This window comes from Emys orbicularis, chromosome 8 (assembly GCF_028017835.1).
Source record: "Emys orbicularis isolate rEmyOrb1 chromosome 8, rEmyOrb1.hap1, whole genome shotgun sequence".
Classification (NCBI taxonomy): domain Eukaryota; kingdom Metazoa; phylum Chordata; order Testudines; family Emydidae; genus Emys; species Emys orbicularis.
Genome location: NC_088690.1, coordinates 25,719,043 through 25,738,588, shown reverse-complemented (window position 1 = coordinate 25,738,588; position 19,546 = coordinate 25,719,043). Strand labels below are relative to the sequence as shown.

Sequence of the window (19,546 nt, the reverse complement as noted above, 5' to 3'; positions counted from 1 at the left end):
ATTTCCAGACATTGTGATGTTTGGGTTTTTTAATGGGGTGGAATTTTTGTAAAGTAATATTTTATAAGGAATTAGCTGGACTCCATTGGAACTCACTTTTATCCTTACCTCTTACTGACTGAGGTGAGGGGGGAAGTTGTTTGTACTTTATGAGCACCAAAAGTTTAAATCAGGGGTCTCAAAGTTCCGGCCTGCGGGCCATCTGCGGCCAGAGAACCTCCCCACTGTGGTCAGGTCCGTCCCTAGCTATTCTGGGGCCCTACACAGCCCCCCCCCCATGGGGGTGTGGGGCCCCAGGCCTCCGCAGGGCTGGGGGGGGCTGCCCCCAGGCCTCTGAAGGGGGGCGGCTGGCTTGGGGGGCAGAGGGGAAACACCCCCCAGCACTTACCGGCAGCGCGGCTGGGGCCGGGTCCCTGCAATTCCCATCACTGGTGAGTGCAGGTCCGGTCCTGCTGCACTTCTCAGGGGAGCGGCGGCGGGGCTGGGGCGGAACAGGAGTGGGAAGAGGTGGGGCTGGGGCAGGGAAGGGGCAGGGCTTTGGGGAAGGGGTGGAGTGGGGGCGGGGCTGGGGTGGACCAAGGGCAGGAGGAGGCAGGACTGGGGCGGAGCAGGGGCGGGGGCCATAGGGAAGAGCCGGAGCAGAGGCTGGAGCAGCATGCAGTTGCGCAGGGCACCAGGAAATTTGGTACCCTAAGTTTTCTGGTGCCCTACGCAGCTGCGTACTTTGCATATGGGTAAGGATGGCCCTGACTGCGGCCTACTGAGAAAAGACACAGGCAGACACGCTGCTGGCAATGTCTGGTGCAGGCGCCGCCCCCCGCAGCTCCCATTGGCTGGGGGAGAGGGACAGAGATACCATCACTAGTGGCCGGGCAGAGTCAGCCATGGAGGAAGCATCATTAGTTGCTGGGCAGAGTCAGCCATGGAGGCAGCAACACTTTTTTCCACAATGAACAGGAGCGCCGCCAGCTTTTCTGACGCCCGAGGCGGCGGAAGGTCCCACCCCGAAATGCCGCCCCCCACAGAGGCGGCGGAAGGTCCCGCTGCCGAAATACCGCCGCGGTTGCCGCCCCCCAAATTGTAGTGCCCTAGGCGACCGCCTAGGTCACCTAATGGGTTGCGGCGGCCCTGACAATGAATATAAACAAGTCAAAATACCAAACACAACTGATGCACACCTTGCTGCAATCCTGAAGGTTTCAACTGCTCAGTCACTGAGGCCAAACATCAACAAACTGACAGAACTGAAGCGTTGCCAGGTTCTGGCAAACAACTTCCCCCCTCACCTCAGTCAGTAAGAGGTAAGGATAAAAGTGAGTTCCAATGGAGTCCAGCTAATTCCTTATAAAATATTACTTTACAAAAATTCCACCCCATTAAAAAACCCAAACATCACAATGTCTGGAAATTAACTGTTAAAAGCTCTCTGGCAGGCGAAGAATTGCATAATGTTGTATGACAGTTTTATTATTTATAAGAAATTCGAAATAAAAAATACAATATGAACATTTTCTTTTCTGAACACCATCTTCAGTGACATTATTGGAACTCTGGGAGGATTCGAGGACTGGCACTGGCCCTAAGTTAAACTGAGTTTGAGACCGCTGGTTTAAATCATAGGTCAACAAAAGAGGAGCCCTGCTCTGACAAATCTTGTGAGACCTATGAAAGTAGGGCTCTGCCTTGCAAGACTTTAGCAAGAGGTACGGGTGAGGAATTATACCTGGATAAAATATATCATGCAATAAAAACTTAGAAAACTAAGTGCTTTTCTGCTTTTCCTTGTCCTTTTCCTACTTCCCTCTACACACACACACACACACACACACACACACACACACTTATTACAGATTTTTCCCAGTCTCCAGAACCTGATCTCTTGCACCTCATTCATTTCTCCATCCCCATGAGTTCCCTCTCACTACATCTGCCTTTTCCCATGCTCTCCTTCACTATGGTGATGCTATCTTTGGCCACAGCCATGCTGTCCTTGGTCACTGCCACCATCTCCTGGGAGAGCTGCATTTCTTTCTCCCTTTGGGTCTTCCTCTGAGCCAGCCAGGTTTTTCGCTGTGAATGCCATAGGTTCTGAAAACAGTTTATCCTAAATCTTCCTTGATCTCCCCCTCAGGTTGCCCAGCCTGTCAGCAGTAGATAGAGGCCCTGTCCTTGATGGTCTGGCTGTTACTGGTGCTGCGGTGAGACTAAGGGAAAAAAAGAAAGTGTTTATTGTTCACATCCCAGACCAGTCATGATAGCTTTTAGTATTATGTATATGTGACCTTACCTCCCTGAAACTCTTCCCATTCTTGCAGGAACTTCAGAGACAGTCAGGGGTCTGTGTGTATAGAAGGTGCTGGGTGCATTTGGATTTCAGTCAGGGCCGGCTCCAGGCACCAGCTTGCTAAGCAGGTGCTTGGGGCGGCCACTCCGGAGAGGGGCGACAGGTCCAGCTATTCGGCGGCAATTCGGCGGACGGTCCCTCACTCCCGCTCGGAACGAAGGACCTCCCGCCGAATTGCCGCCACAGATCGCAATCGTAATCGCGGCTTTTTTTTTTTTTTTTTTTTTTTTGCGCCGCTTGGGGCGGCAAAAACCCTGGAGCTGGCCTTGATTTCAGGATCTGCATTCATGCTGTCAGGGATGGGGGGTGGTTGGAGCTATATGTTTCAGTTTCTTTTTTCATCTTTGTTTGTGAGGTGGAGGTGCTACTGTGGTGTCAGAGGTGTAAGGCAGAGATAATAAGGGGCAAGCTGGATAGCAATTCCCTCTACATTCCCTTTAGACTGTCCTCACTCTCAATAATCTTTCGCTGAGGCTGGTCACTAGGAGACAGAAAATGGTCTCATTCAAAAAGGCAAAGGGCAGATCAGGGAGATACGTTATGAAGCTATTCTATTCACCAGGATGGTCCCCCGAGAAGCGCTGCAGGAGTGGACGGGACTTACAAGCTATACGGGGGATGGGTGGCCCGCCTGAGCATCCCTATAACATGAGAAACAAAATCAAGCTGTTTTTCAGTGTTAAGTTCTGCTTTATCTCCCCTGCAGACACAGGGAAAGTGAAAAGAAAAATAGATAGGAACTTACAGTGATTGTCAGATACTATGAAAGTTACAGCCATTTGTACCTCAGCATGGAGCAGTATTGTTTGTGCCTTGACTGGGCATGCAACGGGCAGTTATATCTCATGAAAACTAACCAAATTTATTTTCCTGTAAGCATTGTTTCAATAAACTGTTGAATTTTGCACAAATGAATGCTTTTGGTTTTCAAATCTACCATAGGACAGGGTGAAGAGGAACAATGGTACAGACTGCAACTGCGCCATATTGAAGTAACATGGCGCGCCGGAGAGACGGGGCCTCCTAGCTCACATCTGCAACAATAATAAATTGTAAAAATAGATACTTACATGCCATAGTTCCCTACAGGAGATTTGACTCTTTGGCCTTGGCCCAGGTTTTTGCTAGGAGTCGGGCTCAGCTGAAGCAGAACAGAAATCAGGGTTTGTTGTATCAGGGCAGAACTGGGGCTGGCTTTCCAGTTGGCTGTCATCAGGCTCCTGAGTCACAAAAAGATCCTAGCTCAGGGGCAACTCTTCTCTGGAAGCCTCCTGCTTACCCTCTGATAAGCAAACCTAGTCCACTTTGCAAGAGGATTCCAGAGTTCCCAATAAATGTGGAGTTAGTGCAAGTAATGGGTTGTATCGTGTGGACATGTGGTCAAATTGGATTAACTTGATTTGATCTGGCTTAAAACCCCCATGTAGACAAGCCCCATGAAAGGGATTGTCAGAAGCTAGGCAGCTGGGAGTGGGGAGCCACCTAACCATTTCACTCCTGGCTAGCTTAGGAGAGGGGATTAGGCATCTAAGTCACTCACCTGGTACATGTGGCTGACAGGCTAGAGATAGGGATCTTCAGCCATGAACCTTCTCCCAGAGTTCAGTACCTAAGCCAGCTCAGCTACTAGAGATTTTTTCAGCTTCTAAGGCATGGGCTACCTACCTACCTCCAGCTCAAGCTCTGTATCTCCCTCACGCTCACCCTACATTACCCTGAACTCCTGGCTGTCTTTGTGCAGGTGCTGTCACTCCACCTATTGGTAGCCTACATCTGGCCCTCCTTCTGCAGGGTCTGACTGGTACTAGGTCTTAGATGTGCTCAAAGTGCACTTATGGGATCAGGCCCTGCTGCCGAGATAGATGTTTCTGTACCTAGTTTTAAAAATCGGCTTTAGGGTCTCCAGAGCTTTGGCTTGAGATAGGGCTCCAAGCAACATGTTAGCTTTAGGGTCACAGCAGCACTTATGCAGAAATGTAGGCACCTAAAGGACTTGAGCAGTTGGGTGAGGGTGTTTGAGGAGTCACCTGAACTTTGGCTTTGAAAACTTCAGTGGTACCTACATGGTCGAATTAGGCACCTATCTGTCTCTTTAAGTGCCTAAATTCCTTTAGGAATCTGGCCCTAAGTCCTATTGACTTTCAATGAGATATAAGCACCTAAGGGCTTCTTTACACTTATAGCTGCATCACTATTGCACTTCAGCATAGATGCTACCTATGCCAAAGGGAGAATCCTCCCATTGGTTTATGTAGGTAATCCACCTTCCCAAGAGGTGGTAGAATTCTTCTGTCAACCTAGTGTTGTCTACAAAGGGACTTAGGTTGGTTTAACTTTTCACACCCCTGACCGACACAGTTAAACCCATCTAACTTTCTAGTGTAGACTAGGCCTTAGTCCCTTCTGGAAAAAAAAATGGAACTCAGGGCCAGATTTTTAAAAAAGGATTTAGGCGCCTAAACCAGCAGCAAGGTTCCGAGAAGAATTTTCACGAGTGCCCAGGTGCCTGACTCCTATTGATTTCAATGGGAGTGGGGCATCTAGATGCTTTTGAAAATCCCATTAGGCACCTGGCTGCTGGTTTAGGCACCTAAATCCCTTAACATATCTAGTCCTTAGGCACTTTTGAAAGTTTTATCTGTTATCTATACAAAGTGTCTAATTCCTTTTTGAATCCTGCTAAACTCATCTCCTCACCAATAGTAGTGGCAATGTGTTCCACAGGCTGACTGCATTCTGTGAAAAAAATATTCCCTCCATAGAGAAAACTGTAAAATGTTTCAGAATGATGTGGCAGCTTTTTCTGTACTTTTAAGTTTTACACCACATTCAGAAATGGTGAAATAAAAGAACTAAGTTTTCTGTATGTGTAAACATACACTATTAGCAACTACTATGGAATTCTACTAATTCAGGCCTGCTATTCTTACCTGAAGTTGGATATTGAAAAATATCTGCCGCTATTCTAAGTATTGTAGCTACTTAGGACACGTCTTCACTACCCGCCGGATCGGCGGGTAGCAATCAATCTATTGGGGATCGACTTATCGCGTCTAGTGAAGACGCGATAAAATTGATCCCCGATGGCTCTGCCGTCGACTCCGGAAATCCACCGCGGCAAGAGGCGGAAGCGGAGTCGATGGTGGCACGGCAGCGGTCGACTCGCCGCCATCCTCACAGCCAGGTAAGTCGACCTAAAATACGCAACTTCAGCTACGCTATTCACGTAGCTGAAGTTGCGTATCTTAGGTCGACCTCCCCCCCCCCCCCCCCCGTAGTGTAGACCTAGCCTAAGATTATGGGTGTCCAAGACTTGGTTTCAAATGCTCAGCCTCATTTGCTCTTCACAGAGTTTATGGCAAAAAATAAAAAAAGTTAAAAACAAGTTTATTAAAAAACACATGAGAAATGCCATACAGAACATACTGAAACTGGAAATCTTTTAAATGCATAAACACAATATATAAGGATAACAATAGGCATAAGCAGTAGGTAGTAGTTAATTTTAAAACGTTTTTTTCCCTTTGTAGTATCACTCCAGCTACTGTTCAGGTTCCCTGTTTGTTCAGGACTGCAAATGAATATGATTTACACTATCATACGTGTCAACTGTATGAAAGAGAAACTGTAGTTAAAAAATTGACAGTATCTTCTAGGAATGCGTTCCTTTGAAAAATTGAAGTGGGATTCTTCTGTGCTAGGGCTCATTAAAAAAAGGCTAACTAAATTAACCCCAATTCTCATAACCCACCCTTCTACAGAAAATCATTTATCTGACGTTGCTAAACACCCTGTTATAACCTAAATTACCCAGAGCAGGTAACTAGTAGATTTCCACAGGTAAAAGAATGACTGCAAATAAGAGTAATATTTTCTTCTTATAAAGAAAAATAAATCTTCCCTTAAGAATGTCATTATTAAAGCACTGTGGCATGTTTTTAAAACCTAAGTTATGAAAGTAAGTCTGCAAGGCAATTATATGACCAAAACCATACTGCAACCAAGGGAACCAGCCCTATAGCTCATTATAGCATGTTATAATACTAGACTCAATTACTGAGGGCTCTCCCCTTCCCCTACATATGTTTTTTCACCTTAAGGGCTAGGTAACTCATGTTTCTATTCACAAAGGAACTTATCCAAGCTCACTGAATTGACGGAAAGACTTCCACCGGCTTAAATGAGCTTCGGATCAGGCCCAAAAAGTTTCCTCAGAATCCTTTAGCTGGGAGCTGGGCTTTGTCCCTTCTCTCTTATGGAAGTGGTAGATGGTTCAGCCCTTGAACTCTACAGATGTCCTGAGATATGCATGATCTTGAAATGTGTGAGTAAGCCAAGCGCCTTTATTTACACCGTTCCATGGGCAACCATGGGTAGCCATGACAGCATGGCTCCTTCTGGAGCCAAAATACCATGTTGTCCTGAAATCCATCCCTAGGGAATGGGTGTTACCACCAATTAGTAGTATTCCCCAGGTGGATTTCTGAAGGGAGCATGTCACAGAGTGGCTACACCTGTACTCCTTTCCCCAGAGCCATGTGTTCTCCCCTAATGCTTCAGGGCAGTCCTCACAAAATCTGGGGCAGCTGGGAGCAGGCTCACGCTCTTTTGTGGGTTCAGAAGCTCTACAGATTTAGCTAGCCTTTGCTTTGTGAAATGGAAGGTAGCATGTGGGCCTTCATATCTAAATGGTGTCAGTTAATGCTTTAGTCTCTTTAAATATCTGGATATTACATGAGCGTATTTCTACTATGAATTCTGATTTCTGATATTAGTGGGTAGCATCACATAGATAATCTAGAGATACATGAAATAAAGTACTTGGATGCTCAAGTACTTTATTAGAAATATGTGCATTGAGTTTTTGCAAAATGATTACATTTTACAGGTAAGCAAAATACTGAATAAACTCTCTGATTAGGAAGATCTAAAGTAAGATACAGTGAGTGGTTTTCCCTGTATGTTTTACTGCAAGAGTCACCCGTGTGACTTGTATTTAACCATTCTCTTCTCATGCAGCATTACAGTATTCTCTCCCTCCACCCCACAAAAAGAAAATGAATATTCCACAAATGGATATAGATTGCACTTTTACAGCATGAATTTGCCAGTCTTCTGCATTTTCAGTGTCCTGCTGAAACAGTGTCAACACAGTCCATTCCTTTATGAAACAGGAAGATTTCTCCTAAGTACTTCTTTTGATGCTGGCGGTATATTGTCTGGGAAATTTACTTCAAATTCTATAATTAAGTCGCCACGTTGGTCGGGATTTTTGGGAAATGGCAACCCATATCCTATAATTCTTCTCCTCATCCCAGGCTTTACAACCTCATTTATTGTCATAGGTATGGTTCTTCCTTCTATTGTTGGCACGGTGACCGAGCTGCCACATAAAGCCTAAAACAAATAGTTCATATCATGAGAAAGAGGCAACCATCAAAAGCTTATTTGTATTGAAATCTGAATTTTCAGATTACAGAATTAGAAAAAGCTGATATTGTGAATACATGGATTATTTTGCATAACTGAAGAGAACTGTCAAAACCGAAAGACAATAACTTATGTTGCTCCCTTTAAAAGGGGATGCTTGCTTTATTACCAATGTATCTCCAATATCAAACCAGTTATCAGTGCCCTAGAATGACATCTGAAGCAGTCATGAAAGGGTTTACTCCCTGGTGCCGCATCCTAAACTTCAACAGATAACGCAGTGATTGGTACAAACAGAACAAATGCGCTCAGTACTCTCACTGTCTTCTGCTCACGAATTTGTACCAAACAAGCAGCATCTCAGCTGTCATTAGAAATTCAGAGTCCTAGCTCTACTGTGCTTAGCGCAGGGCCGGCTCCAGCATTTCTGCCGCCCCAAGCAAAAAAAAAAAAAAAAAAAAAAGCCGCGATCGGTGGCGGCAGTTCAGCAGCAGGTCCTTCGCTCCTAGAGGGAGCGAGGGACCTGCCGCCCCCGAATTGCCGCAGGTGCCGCCCCTCTCCCTTGGCCGCCCCAAGCACCTGCTTGTTAAGCTGGTGCCTGGAGCCGGCCCTGGCTTAGCGTTACAAAGAGTATACATTTATTTAAAGATTCTTGCAACACTTGTTTTGCTCATAATTTGCTTTTTAAAATTATTTTAGGGGTAGTATCTGACATTTAAATTGAACCTTTTTGATAGAGCTGGGCAAAAAAAATTTGGCTAAGATTTTGGGAGTGGAGAGGAGGGAGAAATGCATTTTTCAGTGTCCCAAAACAGTTTGCAAATTTGGATTGAATTCAATGAATAGTTTTGGCCAAGAAAAAAACCCGCAAACAATTTGAAATGTTTCATTTTGAAATGGTATTTTGAATTCAAATTTGGCCAACTAAAAAAAAAAAAGCAGAGGAGGTGGGGTTGGAAAACCACCTGAAATGGCTGACTCAAAAACATTTTGTTTTGAATTGATCAGAACGTTTTTGTCAATTCAAAATGAACATTTTGAAAAAAAAAAAAAAAAAAGGTTTTGGTTTTAAATTAAATGGGATTTTCTCTTCCCTCCTGGATTTTTTGGTTTGATCGCCAAACCAAAAAAAAATCCATTATTTGCTCAGTCTGCTATCAATCTTCAAAGTGTCTTTTTACATGCACATTTGTGATGTTCAAATTAAAGCAAATACTAAAATACAAACCAAGGATTTACCTTCTCTATATCATCAAGATATAATTTCTTGGCAAAAACAAAACAAACTAAGCACTTTGTTTTTTAACAGAGATAATTCCCACTAATCTCCTGTTTTATCTAAATATTTATACATTTATCACTGGACTTCTGGCCTGCAAGGATTGCTTTTGTTTTCCACCTACTCTATGTACTTAATGTGTGCTGACAAAACTCGGTGTTATTTGGACTCAGTAGCAGAATTATGATATTTGTGCAGAAACCACATTACCCATCCTGTCATTACATACTGCTTTTCCTCTTGTATTATGTGATTCATCTCACGAAAAAGCATTTAAAAAGTTTATTTTTTGTTTGTTTGTTTTTTTGAAAGTTCAGAATACAGGCATACTTTCTTTGCATATCCTCTGCACATCACTTGAGATTAGTTTATTCTCACCATTCCTTAATGCTACATTTTTAAAAATACAGACTTGATTCATTTTGGAGAGAATCAATTCCTTTAATTGTCTTCAAACACTAAAGAAAACACTCTGCAATCCCTTATTTTTGCTTCTGAAAGCAAAACTACCTTGGTCTTTGGAGTGCATCTAAAAAAATGTTATTAACTCATTTTTATCATCACATATAACTTCCATAACAACACCTGCTCACAATTTATCCTCATGAAATCCATCTCTATGTATTCTAAAAGTACACTGAAATGTGTGACATGAAAGATATTTTGCAAGTTTGCTAAATTAAGCTCCATTGGTGAGCTGTGAAAATATTCTAGACATGAGTTCTAGATGCTTTCTACTCCAGAAATGATAAGGACGATATATCATAGCAGAAAGGAGTCCATTACATTGGATGCATTCATTATTACTCCAACCCAATCTGCATTTACATATAGAAAGCTACTGTATTTAGTACTAAAACTTAGAAAAATGGCAAATATGTTCTACTTTCCTTTCCCACAGATCATCCTGTATGCTGCCATAGACAAAACTTAACAATATATGATGCAGACCCCAGTAAAAAAGCCAATGATTCTGGTACAGATAACCATGTACTATATTTAGTTTGATTAAATTGTATTAGCTAGAGAACTGGAGTGCGGAACTATGATAACTGCTATAGATTTGTTTTCTGCAGTGTAGCCACAATACCATGCTAAGACACTTTGTTTTTATATTTCAGTTGCGCTATCAACTAACAAGAAACTTACCTCCCGCAAACTGATTTTAACAGGATAGATAATATTTGAACCATCTCTCTTGAAGAGCGAGTGACTTTTGTCTTTAATGACAAAAACAATATCGGCTGGGATAGTGTTGGGTGTTTCATCACCTTCTTTTGGGAAAGTGATTTTGGTGCCTTCTTTCCACCCTCTCTTGATCTCAATGGTGAGGATTTTGTCCTCTGTTCGGACACTTCTGCCATCTGGGTTCAGCCTTTTTCGGGAAATTCTCATCCTTTTTGTGCAGCCATGATATATCTCTTCCAATGATACTTTAAGTTCATGGATAATCGGGGGATCTTGTTTACGACGAGGCTGGCTACCAACTGTATTCCTCTCTCTTGGAAATCCATTCATGCTAAAACTAGTGAAGGATCCAAAAGGATCTCCATCCACTTCCATGTCTTCAGTGTCTCTGCCACCAGGCATTCTTCTCCCAAAGAAGATCTCAAAAGGATTTGTGCCACCAAAAAATGCTGCAAATGTGGCATGTGGGTCACCATGGAAAGAGTATCGAAAGGTGCCACCCTGTCCATCGGGTCCTCCAGCTCCTCCTTTCAACCCTAATTGGGACATATGGACAAGGTTAGGAAAGTCCATACTAGTTTTCAATCCTGGTACTTATTAACAACATAAAGAGTAAAATACATTTTTGTCTTGAGTCATAAACAAATACTGAAAGAACTTGTAGTAGTTTAACAACTGCACAAATATAGTAAGCAGAGATTGAAGGGCTCCTCTTTAAAGAGACCTCACCCTACTTGCCAGTGAGTGCAGAGTAGCAACTACTCATCATCGTGCAACCTGGAGTAATTTTGTAGATTTAGAATTGTTTCCTAAAAAAAGCTGCCCTATCAGCAGCAAATCCATTGAATAATTTGTCACTCATCTGAATGATTGGATTTTAATTAACGTTTTAATAGTGGGTTGAAAATGATGAGTATTCTCTGTCTGCATGATCTTAAAGAACATATTCCCATGTAATTTTTTTCACTAAGGATCTGCTCAAAGGGACTAGGGTTAAGCCCTTCAAGGCCACTATAGGTATGGAATATATAAAGTTGTATTATATTTAAAGCTTTGACTACGCTCCGTTTCTAATCAGACTAGGCCAATTTCCATGCTCTTGAGATCAATGGGATTGCACAGGGTGTTAGTCAGACAGAGTGGGTCAAATTCTGTGCTATTTTAGGAAACTACCATAAATCAACAGCTAGCCATAAAGCACACTGGTACGAATGTATAACAGAAAGTATAATCCCTTCTATTGTTTTGGAAACAGGACTTCACCAAGTCTGAGACAATGGAAACACTGTGTTTTGCTTTGTTTCTTTGGGTGCGGGGGGGCATAATCTGGGAGTGGAGAGGAAAGAGAAAGTTGAAAGGGGTGCAGCACACCAGAAAAGTGAGGCCACATTTTTGTTTACTAAAAGCTATTTTCCATCAGTATCAACACAGCATTAAAACCTCCCAGAAACAGTAAATGTTACATTTGTACTATGTGGCAGAGAAACCTAGTGTAGAAACCTTGACTTTCAAAATTTCTGACTTCTTTGGGTGCTTGATTTCTCAACTTTAATGCTGCATTAACTAGTTTTTGTATTTAATTTCCTTGAATTTTTCAAAGTCAAACAATAGTAAAAGGAAAATAGCTAAAAGGCACACTCCTTTATTAGTTATAAATTTTAAGTTGTGTTTATCAAATACTCTAGGCTAGTGGTTCTTGACCTTTTCCAGACTGGATCCACATGTTACAAACAGAAAAAGCTTTGGGACAGCCCCACTCCCATCTAGCAATGAAGAAAGGGAGGTGTTTGTGACCCCCTGAAACTTTTTGGGGGGAGGAGACTGTGATCCCCAGTTTGAGAACCCATGCTCTAGGTACATTATAAGAATTAAAAAGAGACTTTAGAGGTAAAGAAGCTTTGCTATCTCTAACCACCAATCTCATCCTATCACTTCCTTAGTAAAAATTCCCACTCTCCACTCCTCTTCCCAGGCCATCCAAGATTATGCTCCCCTGCAAAAACACAAAACAAAAAAACCCATCCTCATCTCTAGGAGTCCTTTATAGTTCAGTCTCCTTTCTCAAGGGGGATCCAGTGGACATAGTGTACTTAGATTTCCAGAAAGCCTTTGACAAGGTCCCTCACCAAAGGCTCTTATGTAAATTAAGCTGCCATGGGATAAAAGGGAAGGTCCTTTCATGGATTGAGAACTGGTTAAAAGATAGGGAACAAAGGGTAGGAATTAATGGTAAATTCTCAGAATGGAGAGGGGAAACTAGTGGTGTTCCCCAAGGGTCAGTCCTCGGACCGATCCTATTCAACTTATTCATAAATGATCTGGAGAAAGGGGTAAACAGTGAGGTGGCAAAGTTTGCAGATGATACTAAACTGCTCAAGATAGTTAAGTCCAAAGCAGACTGTGAAGAACTTCAAAAAGATCTCACAAAACTAAGTGATTGGGCAACAAAATGGCAAATGAAATTTAATGTGGATAAATGTAAAGTAATGCACATTGGAAAAAATAACCCCAACTATACATACAATATGATGGGGGCTAATTTAGCTACAACAAGTCAGGAAAAAGATCTTGGAATCATCGTGGATAGTTCTCTGAAAATGTCCACGCAGTGTGCAGAGGCGGTCAAAAAAGCAAACAGGATGTTAGGAATCATTAAAAAGGGGATAGAGAATAAGACTGAGAATATATTATTGACCTTATATAAATCGATGGTACGCCCTCATCTCAAATACTGCGTACAGATGTGGTCTCCTCATCTCAAAAAAGATATACTGGCACTAGAAAAGGTTCAGAAAAGGGCAACTAAAATGATTAAGGGTTTGGAACGGGTCCCATATGAGGAGAGATTAAAGAGGCTAGGACAGTTCAGCTTGGAAAAGAGGAGACTAAGGGGGGATATGATAGAGGTATACAAAATCATGAGTGATGTGGAGAAAGAGGATAAGAAAAAGTTATTTACTTATTCCCATAATACAAGAACTAGGGATCATCAAATGAAATTAATAGGCAGCAGGTTTAAAACAAATAAAAGGAAGTTCTTCTTCACGCAGCGCACAGTCAACTTGTGGAACTCCTTACCTGAGGAGGTTGTGAAGGCTAGGACTATAACAGAGTTTAAAAGAGAACTGGATAAATTCATGGTGGTTAAGTCCATTAATGGCTATTAGCCAGGACGGGTAAGGAATGGTGTCCCTAGCCTCTGTCTGTCAGAGGGTGGAGATGGATGGCAGGAGAGAGATCACTTGATCATTGCCTGTTAGGTTCACTCCCTCTGGGGCACCTGGCATTGGCCACTGTCGGTAGACAGGATACTGGGCTAGATGGACCTTTGGTCTGACCCGGTACGGCCTTTCTTATGTTCTTATGTTATGTTCTCAACTAATTGACTACTTTTTCTCTTTCTCTTCTTCATATTGTTGTTCCCATTCCAGGGCCGGCTTCAGCTTTTCTGCCACCCCAAGCGGCAAAAAAATAATAATAATAAAAAGACAAGCGGCGGCACTTCGGCGGCAGCTCAATCGCGCCACTTCTTCGGTGACAATTTGGCGGCGGGTCCTCCCTCTCTTCCTCTTCGGCGGCAATTCGGCGGCAGCTCAAAGAGGAAGAGAGGGAATGAGGGACCTGCCGCCAAATTCCCGCCGAAGACCCGGATGTGCCGCCCCGATACCGGACGGACTGCTGCCCCTTTGAATTGGCCGCCCCAAGCACCAGCTTCCTACACTGGTGCCTGGAGCCAGCCCTGCCCTATTCTTCCCAGTGTGAGATCTTCCTTCCACTTCCTTCAGGTGACAGTTTTCTCATGCCCTGCTTACACTCACCACAATCCCCAGCACCCACTCAGTTACCTTCTACCTCTACTCTGGCTCCAGACCATACCTCACTCAACAAACAATTATTTTCTACCTCCCTTTCCTGACTAATGACCTCCATCTACTTCTTCTTACTGGCTAATTCCCTCCCCCATTCTCGCCCTGACACCAGAATGCCTCCTCAGACCTTAAGGAGGTCTTCGGTTCTAAATACTTAAGCATCTCAGCAACACTTAACCACTAAGCTGCCTCGTAGGATTAAGGTAGCTCAGCACTATACACAACCATTTTCCTTCTAAGGCCCTTAAGTAGTTATGAATTTAGTTTTATGCTAAAGCAGTTCAGCATGCATCCTACTTTCTAATCCATATTAGAGACAGATCTTTTTTAAAAAAAAGCTATCACTTCCTTAGTAAAAATTCCCACTCTCCACTCCTCTTCCCAGGCCATCCAAGATTATGCTCCCCTGCAAAAACACAAAACAAAAAAACCCATCCTCATCTCTAGGAGTCCTTTATAGTTCAGTCTCCTTTCTCAACTAATTGACTACTTTTTCAAAGTATTCAAAGTATTCATAAACCATGCATAAATTTTAATGCTGAATTCAAAGTATTCATAAACCATGCATAAATTTTAATGCTAGGTCTTCAGCTGAGGCTGATTAGCATATAGTGCAGCTCAAATGGAGGAGTGAGAGACAGATAAGGCAACTTCCTGACATATCTTTGGGAGACCAAAGCGTATGACTGGTTTATGTATCTTTGTGGGCCAGGGACTGTATGCATTCCACAGTGGGGAGGATTACAAACAATTCCTCCAGGAAGTGAAAACAGTAGGGGATAATTAAGGCAAATCACTCAGGTTCTAACACCTCCAGAGAAGTACCACCTCCTGTGGAGGCTCACATATTCTGGTTCAAACTGGATTCTCCAGTGATCAAGAGACAAAGAAAGGACTTTTGGATAAATAACCTGATCTTAAATTGATGCAGGGCCATTGTTCCTGTTCTTGCTCTAAAGACTGATCTGACCTTGTAACAAGAGGAAAAAAACAGTTTTGGGGGTTGAAGGACTAACATCTAGAAGAGCCCTATGCTGAGTTGGGGGTGGGTGACCTCTGGTAAGATTTTTAGCACATGGGTAGGTTCTTTTATGTTTTTATATGCTTTCTCTGTAATACTTCTACCTTAAGAATAAATGTGCCTGCTTGGAAGAAGCTGTGTAGTAACTTGTAACTGCAGGCCAAATACTGGCCACAGCCCTCAGAGAAAAAGCAAAGCACAGGCCATGGCCTTCTAGGCAGACTGGCTTGCTGGGGATATCACAGTGTAGATCAGGGAGATGTCCTTAAAACCCCCACTCCCTTCTGACTGAGGCATGGGTCTCTGCCCAGGAGAGGTGACGGCTGAGAGTGAAACCTTTAAGGACCAAGAAGGGTGAGTTACCCTAAAATTGTGGCAGAGGGCAAAAGTGGCCTTTGCATCCTCTTGATCTAGGGCCCAGTCAGTTGCCTGGCACAACATAGACCAGCCTGAAAGGATGTTAGTGGACCATTGGCAGTTGGCAAGAGGTCAATATGGCAGCCAAGTATCAGTTAAGTATAAGGGAGCTCAGTCACCCCCTCTACACTGGCATCAGGGAAAGAGTCAGCGTAGGAGTTCCCCAGTTGGCGCTACAGCTATACTGGGGTGATCGTCCCATGTAATGCTGGCTTTAGGGCCACTTTCCACCAATGGCACAGCACAAAGCAGCAACCCATAGGCCTTAGCATTTACCATTTCCAAATTCAAAAACCCCAAACTGATCTTCTACAAAAACGTATTGCTTTTCTTTCTCTAAAAAGGACTCTAAAACAAGACAAGTGTCCAGTTTTAACAAATACATTTAATCCAGATATGAGGAATGGATTTTTCATATTTGTTTAATTCCAGGATGACTAAACTGATTTTACTCAAATTAAAAAAGTTAAACAAATTTGGATTAAACCAAGCACAAAAAGTTTGAGTCCTAAAGGAATGTTTTGATAACGTTCTGAACAACTGCAGAGGGGGAATTAGAATGGAAATGGCATCTCAATCTTAACTCTAGTTTTGCTATGGCAAATGCTACACTAAACATTTTTCAATTTTTGTTTGTTTATTTGTTTTTAAATGAAGTACTGGTTCTGGTACTGTCAAACAAATGCTTGACAAACTGTGTCATGTCATTAGTGGAATGATACTTCCTAGAATAGATTCTGAATAGTTTTTGCTGAAAGTACATCAGGTTCCATGGTTGTAAAACAATCACAGAGCTTTACAACAACTGAGTACATTCTGGACAACAATGACAGAGCTTAGGCAGCCACTCAGGCGTCAAGGGATATTTCCAGACACATAGCTTCAGGAACTTGTCAATACTTTTGTTAATATTATGCCTAAAATAAACAGAAGTACATGCTTTGAGCCTCTGCTTCAGGTATGCAATGCCACACTGCCAAAGGCTACACTGCTTTATATGCCTTGCCCTCCACTCTTAGGAGAATCTGACTAATAATATTTTTAGGAGGGGGTTAGGAAGTGCTACAGCACTGGAATAGAATGAATATTACCTAAGCTGTAGATTAATTAGGTACTTGCATATAGGAAAGAACAACAAACAGAGCTAAAGGGAAAAAAGCAATAAGGCAAAAGATTAAAGGCAATATTTTTACAGCTATTTAGGCATTGCTGCACTTAGCATTGCAATGCCTAATTGATTTAGGAGCCCAAGGCTCATTTCCAAAAGGGGTTTGGGAATTTAGGAGCCTAAAACCTATTGACAGTCAAGTGCTTAAACCCCTTTTGAAAATGAGACTTAGGCATTACAATGCTGAGTGCAGCAATGACTGAATACCTTTAAAAATCTGGGCCTAGTACCAAAGGAGCAGGATGAGCCCTTAGTATTCCCAAATAATAGAATCAGGTCAGGTATCAGAGTCTTAGGAATGACATGAGAACCCGTAGAAACATCAGCAAAGACTTGTAGTTTCAGAATTCTCTCACTTCACACTGGAACAAGAGACCATGGAATTTGCCTCATTTACAGAAGTTTACAAAGAAGCAATGATCAATGACAGCACCACAAAAATCAAGTTTTCATGTTGATAAAGGGCCAGATATCTTGTATAGCAGTGGTTCTCAAACTAGGGCCGCCGCTTGTTCAGGAAAAGCCCCTGGTGGGCCGGGCCGGTTTGTTTACCTGCCGTGTCCGCAGGTTCGGCCTATCACGGCTCCCACTGGCCGCGGTTCGCTGCTCCAGGCCAATGGGAGCTGTTGGAAGCGGCGCGGGCCGAGGGATGTACTGGCCGCCGCTTCCCACAGCCCCCATTGGCCTGGAGCGGCGAACCGCGGCCACTGGGGAGCTGCGATCGGCTGAACCTGAGGATGCGGCAGGTAAATAAACTGGCCTGGCCCACCAGGGGCTTTTCCTGAACAAGCGGCGGCCCTAGTTTGAGAACCACTGTTGTATAGCACTTTACTTCACAATTAGTGCTACTAGCCAATGAGACTACTGATTAGGGTGACCAGATAGCAAGTGTGAAAATTCAGGACAGGAGATGTGGGGAGGTAATAGACACCTATATAAGAAAAAGCCCTGAATATCGGGATTGTTCCTATAAAATCGGGACATCTGGTCACCCTACTACTGATGGAGTAGCGTGCAACTCAGCATGAGTCAAATTATCAGAATCTGGCCCCAAATGAATGTTAACCATTAAATGAGCCTACCTAGTTTCTGTGGGCAGTGCTTAACCAGTTTGGAGTCTCAAATAGGATGCAAAAGGTAACTGCTGAATCCTAGAAATGGTGAGGAACCATCGCAATTGATGATTAAAAAAAGAAAGAGCTTTTCTTCATTTTAGGCTATATATAACATTTCTGAGGCCTCATCCCTTTGGCACGTTATTACTGTTTACAGTTAAACTAAAAAATTGTTCTGGTATTTCATGACATCAGGCAAATACTTTCCTCTACGGGCAAGAAGCCAAGGCCAACTAAGGACTGGACACCTGGTCTCCTGCTCAGTAGAGGGACTGTCCTGTCTTGTTTTGTACAAGCAAACTATCCTTTATGAAAAGTTTTAGAGATATATTATTCGAAGAGTATCAGAGAGGTAGCCATGTTAGTCTGGAACTGTAAAAAGCAACAAAGAGTCCTGTGGCACCTTATAAGGTGCCACAGGACTCTTTGTTGCTTTTTTACATTATTCAAAGAGGCGCTCTGTCTCTATGTAACATTTTGATGGCTATCTCAAAAAGCACAGGGGCAAAAATAAATAAAATGCGTCCAGCTATTTATGGGTCACAGACAAATATTAATTTCATTAAAAAAGTTCTATAACATGGATTTGGGATCTTTTTAATTTTTTTTTTTAAATAAAGAAAATTGAATTAAGCATGGTTCTAAACTATGAAGGATACACTATACATGATTATATATATTAGTTAACAAATAAATCTCTGTAATTACCGTATATCAGTCTCCATAAGAAAACAATCACTGTCCAAATCAGTATATGCCATGGATAAACACAAACTTTCTTCTTGTCTTGTGGCATTCAACACAACTAAGTGTCCACTTTAAGAGTATAGCACAGATAGATACTGAGTAAGAGAAATACTTACCTTCCTCCCCAAACTGATCATAAATGTCTCTCTTTTTGGGATCACTCAGCACTTCATAGGCTTCTGCAACCTCTTTGAATTTTTCCTCTGCGTGGGGGGAATTGTTCTTATCCGGATGCCATTTAAGGGCTTGTTTTCTGTAAGCCTTTTTGATATCTTCTTCAGAAGCCCCCTTTTCAATTCCCAAAATTGAATAATAATCTTTTCCCATTCTGAGTGTTGTTAGATGAATTTTAGTTTTCCTCGATATGAAGAAACCAGTGTCCTGTGTCTGAGTAATGCAGTGATACTGGAGGGGAAAAAATACCACAAATCAGCAAAGCAGTTGGTGCTCTGAGCAGTGGGTAGACTGCTTACCCTTATTTGATTCCCTCCCCTGTTGCTCATTTATAGATAAATATACACACTGGTAGAGAGACAGCCCTCTCCAGAGCCCTCCCATTTATACTACGTGTCTCCGCTCTTTCTAGAACAGCAAATGCTACAGAACGTCATTTCCCAGACTGCTCAAAGCCAAAACATTCTCTGCACAGCTGTTTCCTCTGCCTTCCAATTAACTGTTCAATTTCCATTTTTCTCTTTTGAGTGATAAATAAGCTCTGTATCTTACTATCAGATCCCGGAACCTGTAGGTCAGTGGTCTCTGACCTTTTTACATCCAAGACCACTTTTTGAATTCAAGGGCAACCCAGGGTCTACACCGCCCCTTTCCCAAGGCCCCGCCCCTCTCATTCCTTCCCCCTTCTCTCCATCGCTCACTCTGCCCCACCCTCACTCACTTTCACTGGGCTGGGGCAGGGGTTTGGGAGGGGGTGCGGGCTCTGGGCTGGGGCCGAGGGGTTCACAGTGTGA

At 42.9% G+C, this 19,546-nt stretch overlaps 1 protein-coding gene across 2 annotated transcripts; it reads right to left on the bottom strand.

Annotated features, from left to right (window-relative positions):
• Window positions 1-7,507: 7,507 nt before the first annotated feature.
• DNAJB4 (DnaJ heat shock protein family (Hsp40) member B4) lies at window positions 7,508-19,081 on the bottom strand. Of its 2 annotated transcripts, XM_065409704.1 has the most exons (4): window positions 18,691-18,905; window positions 13,909-13,925; window positions 10,203-10,768; window positions 7,508-7,741 (listed from the first exon to the last, which is right to left on the bottom strand). In XM_065409704.1, exons 1-4 carry the CDS (start codon window positions 18,903-18,905, stop codon window positions 7,508-7,510), a joined length of 1,032 nt encoding a protein of 343 aa, XP_065265776.1. The 2 variants fall into 2 exon arrangements, with proteins under 2 accessions (XP_065265776.1, XP_065265775.1); XM_065409703.1 differs by lacking the exon at window positions 13,909-13,925 and having other exon boundaries at window positions 10,203-10,777; window positions 18,695-19,081.
• Window positions 19,082-19,546: the final 465 nt, after the last annotated feature.

Coding starts and splice junctions, on each gene's coding strand:
- DNAJB4 (XM_065409704.1), bottom strand. CDS start 18,905: ATGGGAAAAGATTATTATTCAATTTTGGGAATTGAAAAGGGGGCTTCT. Junction 7,742..10,202: donor TTAAAATCAGTTTGCGGGAG/GTAAGTTTCTTG, acceptor TATTTGTTTTAG/GCTTTATGTGGCAGCTCGGT.